This window comes from Poromitra crassiceps (assembly GCF_964638095.1).
Source record: "Poromitra crassiceps genome assembly, chromosome: 15".
Classification (NCBI taxonomy): Eukaryota; Metazoa; Chordata; class Actinopteri; order Beryciformes; family Melamphaidae; genus Poromitra; species Poromitra crassiceps.
The window spans coordinates 22,094,427-22,109,797 of NC_139634.1; the positions used below are offsets into that span (position 1 = coordinate 22,094,427).

The 15,371-nt window shown below is 43.2% G+C and overlaps 2 protein-coding genes across 2 annotated transcripts in view; one reads left to right on the plus strand and one right to left on the minus strand.

Moving 5' to 3' along the window:
- Positions 1–11,397, minus strand: part of polr1a (RNA polymerase I subunit A) — a 55,393-nt gene extending 43,996 nt beyond the window's left edge. The window contains exons 1-15 of the mRNA XM_083652360.1: positions 11,268–11,397; positions 9,657–9,765; positions 8,767–8,862; positions 6,408–6,557; positions 5,470–5,577; positions 4,947–5,032; positions 4,280–4,362; positions 4,031–4,111; positions 3,537–3,654; positions 3,305–3,446; positions 2,195–2,353; positions 1,954–2,076; positions 937–1,164; positions 402–509; positions 28–174 (exon numbers count right to left, since the gene is read on the minus strand). Coding sequence (XP_083508486.1) covers positions 28–174; positions 402–509; positions 937–1,164; positions 1,954–2,076; positions 2,195–2,353; positions 3,305–3,446; positions 3,537–3,654; positions 4,031–4,111; positions 4,280–4,362; positions 4,947–5,032; positions 5,470–5,577; positions 6,408–6,557; positions 8,767–8,862; positions 9,657–9,765; positions 11,268–11,344 — 1,815 coding nt within the window. The 5' untranslated portion in view covers positions 11,345–11,397. The remainder of the gene's footprint in view (positions 1–27; positions 175–401; positions 510–936; positions 1,165–1,953; positions 2,077–2,194; positions 2,354–3,304; positions 3,447–3,536; positions 3,655–4,030; positions 4,112–4,279; positions 4,363–4,946; positions 5,033–5,469; positions 5,578–6,407; positions 6,558–8,766; positions 8,863–9,656; positions 9,766–11,267) is intronic.
- A 311-nt stretch (positions 11,398–11,708) lies between these two features.
- ptcd3 (pentatricopeptide repeat domain 3) overlaps positions 11,709–15,371 on the plus strand; it is a gene marked incomplete at its 5' end in the record, with an annotated part of 16,396 nt that continues 12,733 nt past the window's right edge. Inside the window, 7 exons of the mRNA XM_083652363.1 lie at positions 11,709–11,797; positions 12,610–12,662; positions 12,806–12,845; positions 12,931–12,976; positions 13,062–13,130; positions 13,510–13,614; positions 15,158–15,281. Coding sequence (XP_083508489.1) covers positions 11,709–11,797; positions 12,610–12,662; positions 12,806–12,845; positions 12,931–12,976; positions 13,062–13,130; positions 13,510–13,614; positions 15,158–15,281 — 526 coding nt within the window. The remainder of the gene's footprint in view (positions 11,798–12,609; positions 12,663–12,805; positions 12,846–12,930; positions 12,977–13,061; positions 13,131–13,509; positions 13,615–15,157; positions 15,282–15,371) is intronic.

The window sequence follows — 15,371 nt, forward strand, 5'->3', positions numbered from 1 at the left end:
TGCGTATATGCGCACGTGCATATGTACCTTGGGTACCAGGTACTGCTGGTCAGTGCTGACTAACGTATAAGCCTCTGCTCTGGCCAGCTCACTCTGAGGAAAGTGAGCGTTCATCTCGTCTCCATCAAAGTCAGCGTTGTACGCCTTGCAGTTAGCGTAGTGGAGCCTCAATACCTGTAACATCACAATAACATCAAATGTGATATATATCCTGATAACTGTAAATACAACTCTGCATTGTATCCCTTACAGTTGGAATCATGAAATTGCAATACATAAAACACAACAGAATGTATTGAAAGAGTTGGTTCTCTCCTGGCAGTTTGCAGTCACACTGGACCTGAATGTAGGGTAGGCTGGGTGTTAGGACAAGAAGTCAGACGTTACATTTGAAATGTTACCTTTTCTCCTGGCAGTATGCGGGCACAGTGCGCTTGTATGGAGGGTCTGTGGAGAGTTGGCTGTCTGTTCAATAGCAAAACATCTCCGTTCTTTATGTGACGATTCACCTGAAGAGAGAGGCGAGCAGGAGGAGGAATAGAAGAGGAGAATATGTGAAAAGGTGTTTAATTTACCTTTCCTATGTCACGCCCCTTTTCACTCTACCGGCAGAACCCCGGTCAACTTTCACTTTTCGTGTTATACTCACCAACGTCTGTTCAAAGGTAACATTACTAAATCATATTGCATTGGTATCACAATCTTTACAAACACATTACGGTACATTGATTGGCTCTTTTCCCTTTCACTTATTGGCTAGCCGCTTTCCTCTGTGATGTCACCACCTCTTGTACTCACAGAGGACCAGCCAATAAGAGAAGGCTGGTTCAGTACCCTATTTTTCACCATTATGTGTCATGCTTCACCAAGTATTTGGGTTTGGGTGCACCGGGCCAATCTCAATCTTGGTGTATTATTTTAACCCGTCCGACCTACTATCTTCATGGGCATCTTGTGTGAACCGGCACAGGGTGTGAGCAGGGTGTTCGCAATGGCCTCTCTCTGCACGGGGTTGTCAGCCATCAGGATGGTTCTCTTGCCGTCCTCGTTGATCACCATGGAGGCACCGGGATGGACGTTGGGCCCGTTGACAACGGCCCGACGAAGCTCCTTCACGTTCCACGGAGTGACGGGCTGGGGGTAGGTCAGCTTGGTGGCAAACACCTACAGCAAGACCCAACACAGGGTTAAAGAGATGGGTGAAGACCCAACACAGGGTTAAAGAGAAGGGTGAAGACCCAACACAGGGTTAAAGAGAAGGGTGAAGACCCAACAACACAGGGATGGGTGAAGAGAAGGGATGGGTGAAGAGAAGGGATGGGTGAAGAGACTTGGGTGAAGTTTAGATGTAAATATGAGTTTAGTTGAACATGATAAGAGAGTTGTGCAATCTTGTTTTTGTATTTTCAGTTGGACCATTTCCGAAAATCTGTTTAGTGATCTGGAAAAACTGATAGTGGTACCAGTCAGGGCCCGGTTCCCACCACTTTCTCAAACACCAAATTCAACGACTTTTAAAGGACATTCCAAGCCAATTCCCTCAAATTCAAAGATCCAACATGGCACAGTTTGAGTGATCAAGGTTCATTACGGTTACAACAGGATCTTTATCATGAGAACTAGCAGGCGCACAGAAGCTCACAGACAACAATGAAGAATAGAAGGCAGCTTGAATGTGTTAACACTTCTCAACTGTGCTGTGTTACATGTTAAAAAAGTTAAAATATCTATATTATATTTATTTATTTATGTATTTATTCATTCATTCATTCTTGGACAAAACATATAAATTCAAGCACATACAGTATGTCTATGTTTTTTTTTAAAGGCATGGATTTTTTTTCTTTTCTTCTCAAATTCATAAACCTTCAAGGATTTCAATGATGGTATGAACCTTGACAAGTAGAGATAAACAGAACAAGGGGGGAAAGCAGTGGAATAGACAAGATGTACCATGGGTATTCCTATCTCGTTGGTGCCTATGTACATGTCGGGACAGATGACAGATCGTGCAGCGTAGTCCACTCGTTTGCCCATCATGTGCTTCCGGAACAATCCGTCCTTCTTCTCCAGGATCTGACATGGCAGAAAAGACAGAAAAACAACATCCTCTTCACCATAGACATGTTAATCTCTGTTACTCTATGTTGTTATGTGACACATTCTGTACCTGTATGTATATTATATAGGGTACCTGTCTGATTCCGGGGTATTTCTCTGGAATCAGTTTGTCCATATCGCTGTCAAAGACAATGTTAACATGGCTCTGCAGACGGATCCAAACGTTGTAGAGCTTATCTGTTAAGGTCTGGCCTGGGATCTGGGTCAGAAAAGACTGGTCTGTTGGTTCTGCCTGAAATGGATGAGAGAGGATAGGTAGGCATGTTACACTCACTGGATTTGACAAGCACGAGAACACAATCTGCATGTGACAGCCAGGAGCTTTTGCGATCTTTCATGTCACACACACACGGGATGCACTGATACAACTTTTTTCAGACTGAGTACAACAAGTACAAGTACTTACATTTCGGTACTTGCCGATACCGAGTACCGATAAGAGTACCGTACTTAATTATCGGTCAACCGATGTGTTTTTTTTATGCTTTTAAATAGTTTAATTCAAAGAGAACTTTTCAACATTATGGGTTGTAGTGCTTTTCTTTAGTTTATCCATCTGCAATGAGGGTTTAGAGAGAGCTAAAAGTGGGGCCACATGCTGACATATGCTTAACGCACAATTATACTTCATTTAATCTCTAATATCTAGGCACTATTATACTTCATTTAATCTCTAATATCTATTTTATAATGCTGTGAAACATGAACAAATTTCTCTTTCAAATAACAAATTATTTATTCAAGTTTCTCGCCAAAAACAACATTTTACAAGATTACATTTGAACACATAATGATCGCCCAATGATCGCTTGTTGACACCGTTTTGTCTGCTAGAAGTGCTAACCAGCTGGTTAGCAGCTATCAGCTGCTAAGCTAACGTCCTGTGGCGTTAGAACTAGTGTTGCCTAGCCAGACCTATGTCCACACTTCTCACAAAAAGCGCACCAGGCAGGCAGAAGCTTTTTCCATGCAAACCATACTATGTGTGAACAGCCAAGCTTCTCTGCAATGCATTATCAGCTGTGAGACTGTTTCTGTTTTCAGGTTAACCTCAAGTTGCCCTAAAGTGGTATCGGGTGCGTTTGCATCAGTAGTTTTACGGGTACGTGTACAGTACGTGAGCATATCGGACCTGATGCTACTGGTGCATCTCTCACACACACACACACACACACAGTTTGACCTCTTCTTCCGGAGTGATTTTCTCCTCAGCTATGAGTGCCAGTAGTTTGCTGATGATTCCATTGTCCTTCATGACGGCCTGCATGTTGACAGTCTGACCGTTGGTAAACATTTGGTCACCCAGCCGATTAATTGGACGATACCTGGGTGGGGGCGGGCAAAAGCACCATTATAAACTATAAGGAGCAGATTATTTTGGGTGCAATGCATCATGGTGGGCGTATATATTGTACCTGCTGGGTGGGACCACCAGCAGCTCAAGGAAGAAGAGGTCAGGATAGAAAGGCCTCTCTGCCTCCTGGACCTCTGAGTTGGCCTCCAGACCTGAGAAGAGACACGTCAGGAAGAAACCTGGAAGAGACAGAGGAAGAGAAAGATCATCATCACACTTTCAAAGTTACTGTCTCTCTCAACCCAACACTGTGATCAGGGTTATGAGTTGCTTTCACCACTCTACCATTTTGCATCCCCACTTGAATGAAAGTCAGTTAGGACAGACAAAAATAAAATATCTTCATTTCTACAGAACTTCAAAACAGTTTTAATTACAGAAAAGTGAATATTGCAATAGTAAAAAAGTAGCAATATGACATCATTTTAGATCGGAACATCCTACTACACACCATTTACAATGGTGGCGGGACATAATAATAATAATAATATAATAATAATGATAATGATAATGATAATAATAAAAAACAGGCAGACAGCCATATCGTCAGAGTACCTTCTTTCTCCCATAGTGTGTTGATGTGGTCTCTGGAAGTACTAGGGGTCAGGTAGCCTCTCTTTCCAGCCATCAGGTCTTCTGCAGGGAGAGAAATAACCAGATCAGCTCCAAATACACCAGCTGCTGTGCTCCACAGCCATATATAGGCAGGGTTTGTCCAGTCTGTACAGTCCAGTGATTCCCATACATTGATACATTTGTGGCGCAGCGCCACAACTAAATTATAGTAATGCTTTCCATATTTACCATCAGTGTTGTCTCCAATTCCTGCTGGCATGGTGATAATCAGCTTACTGTTGTGTTCCCGACGCACTTGAGACTTCCCGCATCTACACGCGCGCACGCACGCACACACACACACACACTTATTTTAATCATAACATGCCATCACATTAACAGTACCAATCACAGACATTTTCTACTGCTTCAGGCTGCATACTTGGTTTTAAAGTCCAAGATATGGACTAGTGGTTTTCAAAGTGTGGCAGAGTGAGCCTCCCCTGAGACAACATGTAGACAGTCACAACCCCTTCTATAGTCTTTTTGGAGAGGTGGGGGATACTGTCATTTGCTAGCACCTCTTTGCAGAGCACACACTGTGGGGCAAGGGAGTGTCCTCGGGACCAAACGATGGAAATCTAAACAATGAATAATCAGGGTCATACTTCCTCCGTTTTCTGCTCACACAGATGCTGTCTCCTCTCTCATAGGTACTAAATAATGATAGTTTTGCTCCACCACGGCATGCATAGCTGAAGTTAGCTGGTTTATTTTTTCCCATCGCGTCGTGCTTCCCCTGAAGCTCTCTCACGACCCCCAGGGGAGGCCAGCCTCACAGTTTGAAAACCGCTGGGTTAGAAAATACTACAAAATGTTTGGCAAAACTGTTTGCAGTATCTTTTTGTCATGTTACCTGCAGTGGGGGCATTTCCTGGATTTCATGTCGTTTCTCCAGAACGCGTTTATCAGACTGTTCTTCATCTGCACCACGTGTTTAATCTAAGAACACACACACACACACACACACACACACACACACACACGCACGCACGGGCGCACACACACACACATACACACAAATTGTCTCCAGTCAGGGACTAATGATTCAAATTGTAAACAGACTTCCAAAAAAACTGCAAGGGAAAAAAGCTACATTACTGTGTGTCTGCAATGCATGTGTCTATATATGTTAGTTACTGTGTGTCTGCATGTGTCTATATGTGTTAGTTACTGTGTGTCTGCATGTGTCTATATGTGTTAGTTACTGTGTGTGTGTGTGTGTGTGTGTGTGTGTCTGCATGTGTCTATATGTGTTAGTTACCGTGTGTGTCTACATGTGTTAGTTACCGTGTGTGTCTACATGTGTCTATATGTGTTAGTTACCGTGTGCGTCTACATGTGTTAGTGTGACTATGTGAGTGTATTTGTGTACTGACCGGCTTGTTGGTCTTGCCAGTGTTCATAGTACTGATGACTTCCTCTGTGAACACCTTCAGCACCTCCTGGATCTCATCTCCAGAGGCTTTGGCATTCTCATCCAGGAACTAACACACACACACACACACACACACACACACACACAAAATAATACACATATTTACACAAAGTATAATCGATCCTCATAGCCTAGTTAACATTTGTCAGACCATTGTCTTCAGTTCTGTACTGAAGTCAATGGTGACTGGTTTTCTCTCAACCTCCCTGTGTTAGAAAGAGCTGTGTTTCAACTGGCATGAGGCTGACTAAATGATGACACAATTTAAATTTTTGGGTGAACTATTCCTTGAAATTAAAATCCAGCATAACTGCTCGTTATATTTACCACCAACATAAACAGGCATAGACCAACAAACAGGTGTACTACCACTCAACTGGTCTATGTATCATGCTGTGTACAAAATAAAATGTTGTGGTGGGAAAAGCCTGTTAGAGAACTACAGACGTGTGTTTGTGACGGCTGCTGGCTTGAATTTCCAGATGAATAGAAGTTGGGTTTCCATCCAAAAGTATTGCAAATTTGAACAGGATTTTCAGAAGGTCGGCAAAAGTGAATGCGAAATTGTGCACATTTCCATCCACTACCGTTATGCAATTAAGGGTTGGTGAAGAAGAGGCGCAACAACTTGACGTGATTAAAAAGGGGCCAGACGTGTCAAAACCTCAAACGAGGGGAAATGAACCCCGTTCTCTGAATATGTGGTAAAGAGAAAACATCCAGGAGGAGAACATCCGTTGCTGCTGTGCCCAGATGAGAATTAAATTAGTGAAAGGACATTGAGTGTGCTGGCCTGTTCTCTTCTCTAATAACGGTTTTCTCAAATTCAAAACTTTCAAGGTTTGAAAAGAGCTGTGGGAACGCTGGTAGTCCACCCACCGAGCTGAGGACCTGTTGGGCTGTGTAGACCTGGGGCATGGCTCCATGCTCCAGCAGCTTGAGCTGGCTGAGCAGGAGGTGCAAGGTGCCTCGCGGACACGTCAGTTGATGACACCTGAGACACGAGCCGCGCACCAACAGGTACAGCTTCTGATGGAGGGGAGGAGAGCAGGGCACAGGAGGAGGGTTAGGAGAGCAGGAGAGGAAGAAGAGGTGGGGGAAAAGAGAAGAGAATAGAATTTAATATAAGGAAAAGTCAAACGTAATTTTTCTTAGAGCTGAACAATTAATCTGATAATTGAGCAATATGAACTTCTGCCATTTTTGTTTGTTTTTTTGTCCCGTTTTCTGGGGAGAGCCGTAGACTAGCAGATGCTTCCTCCGATACATGTGCAGTCACCAGCTACAATTATTTTTCACCTGACAGCGAGGAGTTTCACCAGCATGACGTATGCACGGGGGAGGATCACGCTCTTCCCCCTGGTTCCCCTCCCCCCGAACAGGCGCCCCAACCGACCAGAGGAGGCATTAGTGTAGTAACCCTGGCTCTGCTTCCCACCCGCAGACATGGCCAATTGTGTCTCCAAGAATGTCTGACCAAGCCGGAAGTACCACTGCCAGGAATTAAAACCAGGTCTCTGCAGTGGTAGGCGAGTGCTTTTACCTCTACACTACCCAGATGCCCAACTTCTGAAATTTTCAAATCACAGCGGCTGCAATTAATTGTGTAAGTCCAAAATGGACTTCTAAAGAAGTTATTTTAGTGCTGCAGGTCATCTTTGTTCCATGGATCAAGTTCAATATTGGTGAAAAACTTTCCTCAGGCTCAAACTCAGTAAATCCCGCACACTGGCATCTATTGTTTTCATAAGCAAAATGAAAACAAGGAAAAAAAGGGTGATGATATAAATCATTTTAAATCACAATTGCAATATTCTGTCAAATAATTAAAATTAAAAACTAAATTGTGTGTGGATATCGCTCAGCACTATTAAACTGAAGATAAACTATATTGCAAATCAAATCACAATATTATCTGTCAGAAAAATCACAATTAGATATTTGCCCAAATCATTCAGCCCTCATTTTCCTATCTATAACTATAGATGGTTTTCAGGGAATTGTGTTGCTAGGAGGGAACAGTTTGAAAGCTAGCTTATTTCCTGTCAGCTATGGTATTAGAAAACACTGAAACAGGAAGTAAGCTAGCGGCAGAATGTTTATGTTGTCAAGTTAATACCTATAAGAAGTCCTCCCCGGGTTTCATCAAGGGGCAACAAGTCAAATACAACACTTCGATCGATCATTGCCCGTATTAACTCATTGAGTGCCATGGACGAGTATGTTCGTCATTTCGTTTAGTAACGTAGAGTGCCAAGGACGAGTATGTTCGTCAATTGCGTTTTTTAACGGTGGGACGTGGATCAAAGCCTCAGGCATCTCCTGTACAAATATGGGAGCTATTGAAGGTGTATAACCTATTTTACGGACTCATTAGGTGGCGACAGTGCTCTCCAGATTACAGAAAGGTCCGGAAAACAGGAGGAAAAAGCCGTGATCAAAGAGAAACCGATGCATGCTGCAGCCAGAGCCATATAGATTGCTCTGTCTGCAGCTGACGTTGTCTGCGAACCACAGTCAATCCGCGCCCACAACTGAGCTCCTCTGCCTGTCTGTCTGCATATAGTTTCTCCACACGATTACCCGCCAGAAAGGCAGCACCCGACACCGAAGGGCCAAACCTTTCCCTGCAGTCCGGTTTGGCATTTCCGTGTTGCGCTGGGAGCCGCCCGGCGCACAAAAACGAAGCGCTCCGAAAATAGACTGGGTGCGTGTAGGCTGTGTGTTTGTGTGGGGAGGAGTTTGCAGCTGAGGGGGGGAGAGGGGGGTGGGGCACGCAGGCACCACACAACTACACCACGTCACTACATCAGAAAATATTAGCTAGAGTCAGTGAATGTGCTTGAAATGCTTCATTTCACAAAAGGCTGAATATCTCAGCTTATAATTTGAAACCTGACTTTTTGCTCAAAACAGCCTATCTTCTCCGGCTCATAACTAAAGAACGGAAAATGGTATCAATAAACTTTTTTTGCAGATGATAGAAGAGAGTCTCGTCGTTCTTTGTGCGTGTTCGGTGTTTACATAGTAATATCACACAATATTCTGTGGGCCTCGAGAAATCACTGAAAACGCTCTGAAACTCTGGCACTGGGAGCGTCCGTTCTCCAAAAGTGGCTGGCACTCAATGAGTTAAATGGGGCAGTGTGTGTGTGTGTGAGTGAGTGAGTGAGTGAGTGTATGTGTGTGTGTGTGTATGTGTGTGTGTGTGTGTGTGTGTGTGTGTGTTCATACTTACATCAAAGAACATTGGGTTGTATACAGGTAGCGGTAACTCCACATGTCCCATGTGTCCAGGACAGTTGTTGAAGTCCTGGCAGCAGGTTGAACACACCTGGATGAACCATAATAAAGAGTGGCATGAACAAATACACCTAATAGCACGTGTTAATATACAGGCTATGTTGTGTTCAAGTCCTGACGGCACCTGCAACATGCAGCATGGAGGGATAGAGAAATATACTGGCTGTATGTGTGTGTTCACGTCCTGAGTGACTGCACCTGCAACACACAGCATGGAGGGATAGAGAAATATACAGGCTGTATGTGTGTGTTCACGTCCTGAGTGACTGCACCTGCAACACGCAGCATGGACGGATAGAGAAATATACAGGCTGTATGTGTGTGTTCACGTCCTGAGTGACTGCACCTGCAACACACAGCATGGAGGGATAGAGAAATATACAGGCTGTATGTGTGTGTTCACGTCCTGACTGAGTGACTGCACCTGCAACATGCAGCATGGACGGATAGAGAAATATACAGGCTGTATGTGTGTGTTCACGTCCTGAGTGACTGCACCTGCAAAACACAGCATGGAGGGATAGATAAATATACAGGCTGTATGTGTGTGTTCACGTCCTGAGTGACTGCACCTGCAACACACAGCATGGAGGGATAGATAAATATACAGGCTGTATGTGTGTGTTCACGGCCTGAGTGACTGCACCTGCAACACGCAGCATGGAGGGATAGAGAAATATACAGGCTATCGGGCTCAAAAAAGTATTGTCTCGCGGCGTTCACCACCATTGTTTCTTTTTTTCCCGGGGCTGGTTCGTAGCTGAAGCAGGAAGTGTGGGCACTGGGCAGTTACTTTGGCTCTCTATAAATGAAATGGAGCTTTACCTCCTTGTTGTCAGCTGGCCCCAGGGCCAGGTCGTACAGGCCATTAGGAGCAACATTCCCAACAGCGTCAAGGAACCTGAAGTTGGTGATGGCCTTCACACTCAGCTTCCTGCAGAGGAGAGGAGGTGCTTGTTACTCAGGCATTCTATCACGGCTCCGATGTGAACTTCCATGCAGCTTTTTGCTACGCTGCCAGTCTGTTGTGGCAAGTGCCATCCTCTTCGCAGCCATCAGTTGGGGCAGCAGTATCAGAGCCAGAGACTCCAAGAAACTGAACAAACTGATAAAGAGAGCTGGCTCTGTGCTGGGAACTACTCTGGAGCCCCTGGAGGTGGTGGTGGAGAGGAGGATGCTGGAGAAAGTGCTCAAAATAATGGACAATGTGACACACCCCCCACACGACCTACTGACTGGACAACAGAGTGTGTTCAGTCAGAGGCTCCGGCAGCTCCCCTGCACTAAAGAGCGTTACAGGAGGTCTTTTGTCCCCACTGCAATTAGCATATATAATAAGTAGAAATATGGGCTGTCCTGTAAATATCAATATAAGTCACGTACATGCAGGGAGAGCAGACTCCTCCTTTCACTCCCTCTCCCTCTCTCCTCCACACCCCTCCCATAGATACGCTGGTGAACCCTCATTTCATCATTGCTGTTGCACAATCTGTATGTCACTTTATAATGATGTTGCACAATGTCCATTTTGGCCACATAGAACATGTGTGCTTACATGATGTAAATTACAGGTGCAATTTCTTATCTTATTTTATTTAACGTTATTGTAGATAGGATAACTTAAATGCTGTGCTTCCTTGACATGTTTCTGACATGGTTTCTATGTCTGACATATTTTTGACATTGGCTCTTTCTCTTGTGTGTTTTTACTGAGATGTACTGACATTGGCTTCTGCTGTAACACAAGAATTTTCCCCAGGGGATTAATAAAGTACTATATCTATCTCTATCTAAGTCTGCAAACTTTTCAGAGGGGGCTGCCTAGAATTCATCATAGCATCAGTGAGGTCATTAAATGCAACACTAGAAGCGCCTAAAAAAATGTAAACACACCAAGCATGGCAGGTACAGGGTTCTTGCACCATTTCCAAAGTCAAATTGAATGCGTTTTAGGACTTTTTAAGACCTCAACCAAAATAATTTAAGCAAATACCCAAATGTAATTTATTTGATAGAAGAAAAATTGTATCTGGGTATTTTTAGGCTGAATGGCATATCACGGTTATCAGTATTATTGTTGTTAAAATGTTGAATTTACAAACTCAGTAACCTTAGCAGTATAATGTTAAAATGTTAGAGAATGACTTCCCATGTCTATTGGACATGCCATGATGCCATAACTATGAGAAACATAATTTTACAACATGCATGAAAAATCAGGTTCGGCCCAAAAGAAGGGTGTTGAAACTATGTTGAAACTGGTTCTCAAGAAAAAGGATTTGAAAACCACTGCCTCAGCAACAGGCAATAGGGGAAATGAACTTGTCAACAGTATACCGTAAGATATTTTAAGATGGTCCGCCATGACCAGACGTGATGTTTTGAACTCGTGTTTAGCTTTTAGCCATCCAGCTACTGTAGCTAGCTCTCCCTCACCTTATCTCCTCTGCGGAGTATATGCCAAACGACATGCCCTCCACACGCCGCCATGGCACGTCTTTTCCAAACAGCATTTTGGACAAATATCCACCCTGTGTTTATCGCTGTAAAGTCATGTCAGTAAACCACACGTGCGAAACGAACTGGGAAAGTTGCTGCTGCTCGGCTGCTCGCACGTGGGAGCTTCAGACTAAACCACAACCCTCAGTATAGAGGGGTAGGATGCATACAGCTGACTTCACTAATTTCACAATTTATTTCACATTTACTTTCAAACTCGCGTAACCTATATGTAAATATCATTACTATTATCTCGCTATAAAAGTACGCTAAAAGCGTTGTATTTCTTCAAATACAAACCAGTGCCATTTCTCCCCCCCCATTTTAGCCGACATGGATTGTCCCTCCTCCCAGAAGCCTTTGCGGTTTGTTTCCAACATGGCGGCGCCCGGTGGTCACGTAGGGCGTTACATCCACAAGAACAGTCGTTTTCTGCTAAATAACATCGAGCAGTTATGGGCACACAGGTAAAAAGTCCGTTATATGTTAGTTTTAAACCATAATAGTATTTATGAGACTGTATTTTCCAAGATTTATGTTTGCTGCGTGCAGCGTGCGTGTGACAACTGCCGCTAGCATCTCCTGACAAGAGGTCATCACTGTCCAGTGGTTCCCAACCTTTTTCACATCAAGCACCCCTACACCCGATTTGATTGATTTTGTATCTCTGACCCAAATCTGAAGTGTTGTTGTTGTTGTTGTTGTTGTTGTTGTTGTTGTTTTCTTCTCCAGAATTCCATATCTGTATTGCAGGTAGAAACTAAACACAGGTGCAACAAAAACATTGGGGGTTTCCAACTTTCAATCCATTTAGGTGTTCCAGTGCTGGTGCCCTCATTAATGTTTTGCTTGCACCTGTGTTTACCTAGCCCAATATGTTTTGCTGTCCCTCCATTCTTCTCCGAAACAGCGTCACATAACGTTAGTATCCAATATGAATTAGGAGGGATGCTAGTCCCTCATCCCCATTGCACCCTCTCTATACTTTCTTCTTTTCTGTGGCTTGGCCTGTATCCAATTAATTAATCAATTAATTAATAGGTAAACTGTCAGTAAGTGTTTTTAAATAGTTGTCCCTGACTTCAGAAGAGGCGATAACAGTATCAGTCCGGTTGGTGTTTATATGCTTTCACGTGGTATGTTCTGCAGTAGGCTATATTATTGACAGCACTTTACATAAACTTCTACAAAGTATCCGGCCATTCTATGCATGCAATGAAGCACATTGTCTTTTGTAATTTGTACTTTAAGTGATTTGTCCTTTTCTGTTTTTTTACAGGACTTTCAGTTGGACTCCAGCTGTGCTACAACAATCTGCCACAGTTGGAAAAGGTATTCTGGGTGAAGTTGAGGGATTTATTTGACACTGAAGCTAACTTTGTTACTTCTACCTGACTGAGTCACCTTATAACAGAAGACAGTTAGTCAGAGGCATTTATACAGATTATGATACCTGTCTTTTCTGTTTATTACAGATTCTTCAGAGGCTATTGTCATTCCCAGGAAGAAAACATGGCATGTACCCATATCCCTTTCATGTGAAATGTTAATGCATCTCAACAAGCAGTCTGATCACATACTGACAGTTCTTATCCAACAGGAGCAAGGAGGCGGTGCTGGAGGCTCTGGCTTCAACTGTCAACAGGGTGAGAGCTCCTTCATATCTTTTGGACCGGTCTGTCTGTCTGCATATAGACCTGTTTGTTGATCTGCCTGTCTTGCCCCTGCTAGGACTCCACAGCGTATCACTACCAGTTCCAGGATGATCCTTACCTCTCTCCCAGGACCTCCGCTGAGTTTGTACGTCAAAAACACATCAAGCCATACCCTCCAGTACTTTTCTTTCTTTCTTTCTTTCTTTCTTTCTTTCTTTCTTTCTTTCTTTCTTTCTTTCTTTCTTTCTTTCTTTCTTTCTTTCTTTCTTTCTTTCTGTCACCTGTTATTTATATAGCCTATATAATGAGCATAAATCAAGATGTAGTCAAACACAACAGCGGCAGTAACAACATAAAACAATAAGAAAGTGCAAAGAGTAAAAAAACAGGAACAGTACTCAGTGCAGCACGTCCTGTACTTAGCTCGATCACCAGTGTACCGATAATCACAGCAAACAGTGCTATTCCTATCATGTAAATCTCTGTTTTTCACCAATATGTCTTTGTCTCTCTGTGCTCCACAGAAGCTCTACTCTCTCTCTCAGGAGTCCGGCAGATCTGCAGCCCAATACTTTATCAACGACAATCCAAAGTTCTTCACCAAAGACTTTGCTGAGCCACATATACCAGTGAGACACACAGTCACACTCCATGTAAAACTCATGTTTAGCAGCCATTTACTGTCCTTTAAAAGGATCACTCACATTTTGCATGAACAGAGCCAGTAGTAGTGGGACAATCTTATCAGTCTGACGATAGACTCTGGGACAGACGGCCCATATTTAGTCCATGGGCCAATGCTGAAATTTTGACATATCACATGAGGTGACCGTCCAATTTTGTCATTTTTGTCTTCCTACATGTCTCTAGTTTATATTTTGGTATGATAGCCCTGCCGATTTGGTAGCTTAAGGATAGTTATCACTCTGTAAACAAACCTACTCCCATATAAATGACAAAACCCTGATTTCATCATATCTCCTGAACCACACATGATAACAAAGAAAATGTGATGTCTACCCCTATGTTTTCATGGTCAAGGATTACAATGACACCATATACAACATCATCAACTGTTCACATGAATAGTTAATGGTGAATTCAGTGGTGTTTTGAGAAGGATACAATGCAATTAGCCCATGGGCCAATGGTGAAATCGGTACCACCTAAGGGGGCCGCACAATTTTTGTATTTTTGTCTTCCTACATGTCTGTAGTTTATATTTTGGTATGATAACCCTGCCAATCTGGTAGCTTATTGATAGTTATCACTCTGTAAAAAACCTACTCCCATATAAATGACAAAACCCTGATTTCTGTGTATTAGTCCAGATGATATGTGAAAATCATGTTCACTTTTTCATAAAAGCATGAAATTTGGTAGGCATATAGTTTGGGGCCCCGTAAATCTTCAGAAATTAAGCCATCACAAAAATGCCTCGTGGTGGCCATTTTAATTTCGCCATAAGTGAATTATGTAGTTTGCATCATATCTCCTGAACCACACATGATAACACAGAAAAGGTGATGTCTATCCCTATGTTTTCATGGTCAAGGATTACAGTGATACTAATCAATGGTGAATTTAATGACGTGAGAAGGAAATCACAGTATCTGATAACCGACGCTATAACCTCAATTCCATGACCACTCTCTGGCTAAGATTTGGTCTGGAACTAAAACACCTATACTACAAAAGGTATCGATCAATCAACTCCAACTCCATTCTCACGTCAGTTGGACTGTAAACGATGACGGTGGCGCACGGAGGTCTTGGTGCAGACATCCACTCGACACCGGAAACTCAGGAATATCAGTCCTATTTTTGCTCCAAGTGAAATGTTGTATGGTCACTCACGATTCAGTAGGTGGCTGGTTGCCTTGGTTTCAGCCTTTAAACTTGTTCTAGCAGGATTTTTCTAAATGTCTATGAATGGGGAATTCATAGACATAGACAGAGCGGGAGCTGGGAAAAAGTGGGCGGTCACTGTTGAGCTCTATTATAGGGAATGCTTAAGGTACCATAATCATAAAACGGAATATTGTTACATCCCCCAGTCATTAGACTGATAGACTCTGGGTTCCCAGATTGTTAGTGGGGGTGATACTGTTCATACTGTAAACAACAGCAACGTGTGTGTGTGTGTGTGTGTGTGTGTGTGTGTGTGTATAGTGTCTGATGCCGGAGAGTGTGTCGCTGCGTCTTGAGGAGATAAGCGAGGAGGCGCTGAAGGAGAGAATCAGCTTGAGGAAAGTTACAGCTGCTGTCGATATGTATGATCAACTACTGCAGGCTGGTAAGGACACAGAGTTAAAGGATGGCTTTACCCGTCATCAACCCACTTTGTGTCATTATAATGTCATTTAATAAAAGCAGATGGCCAGTG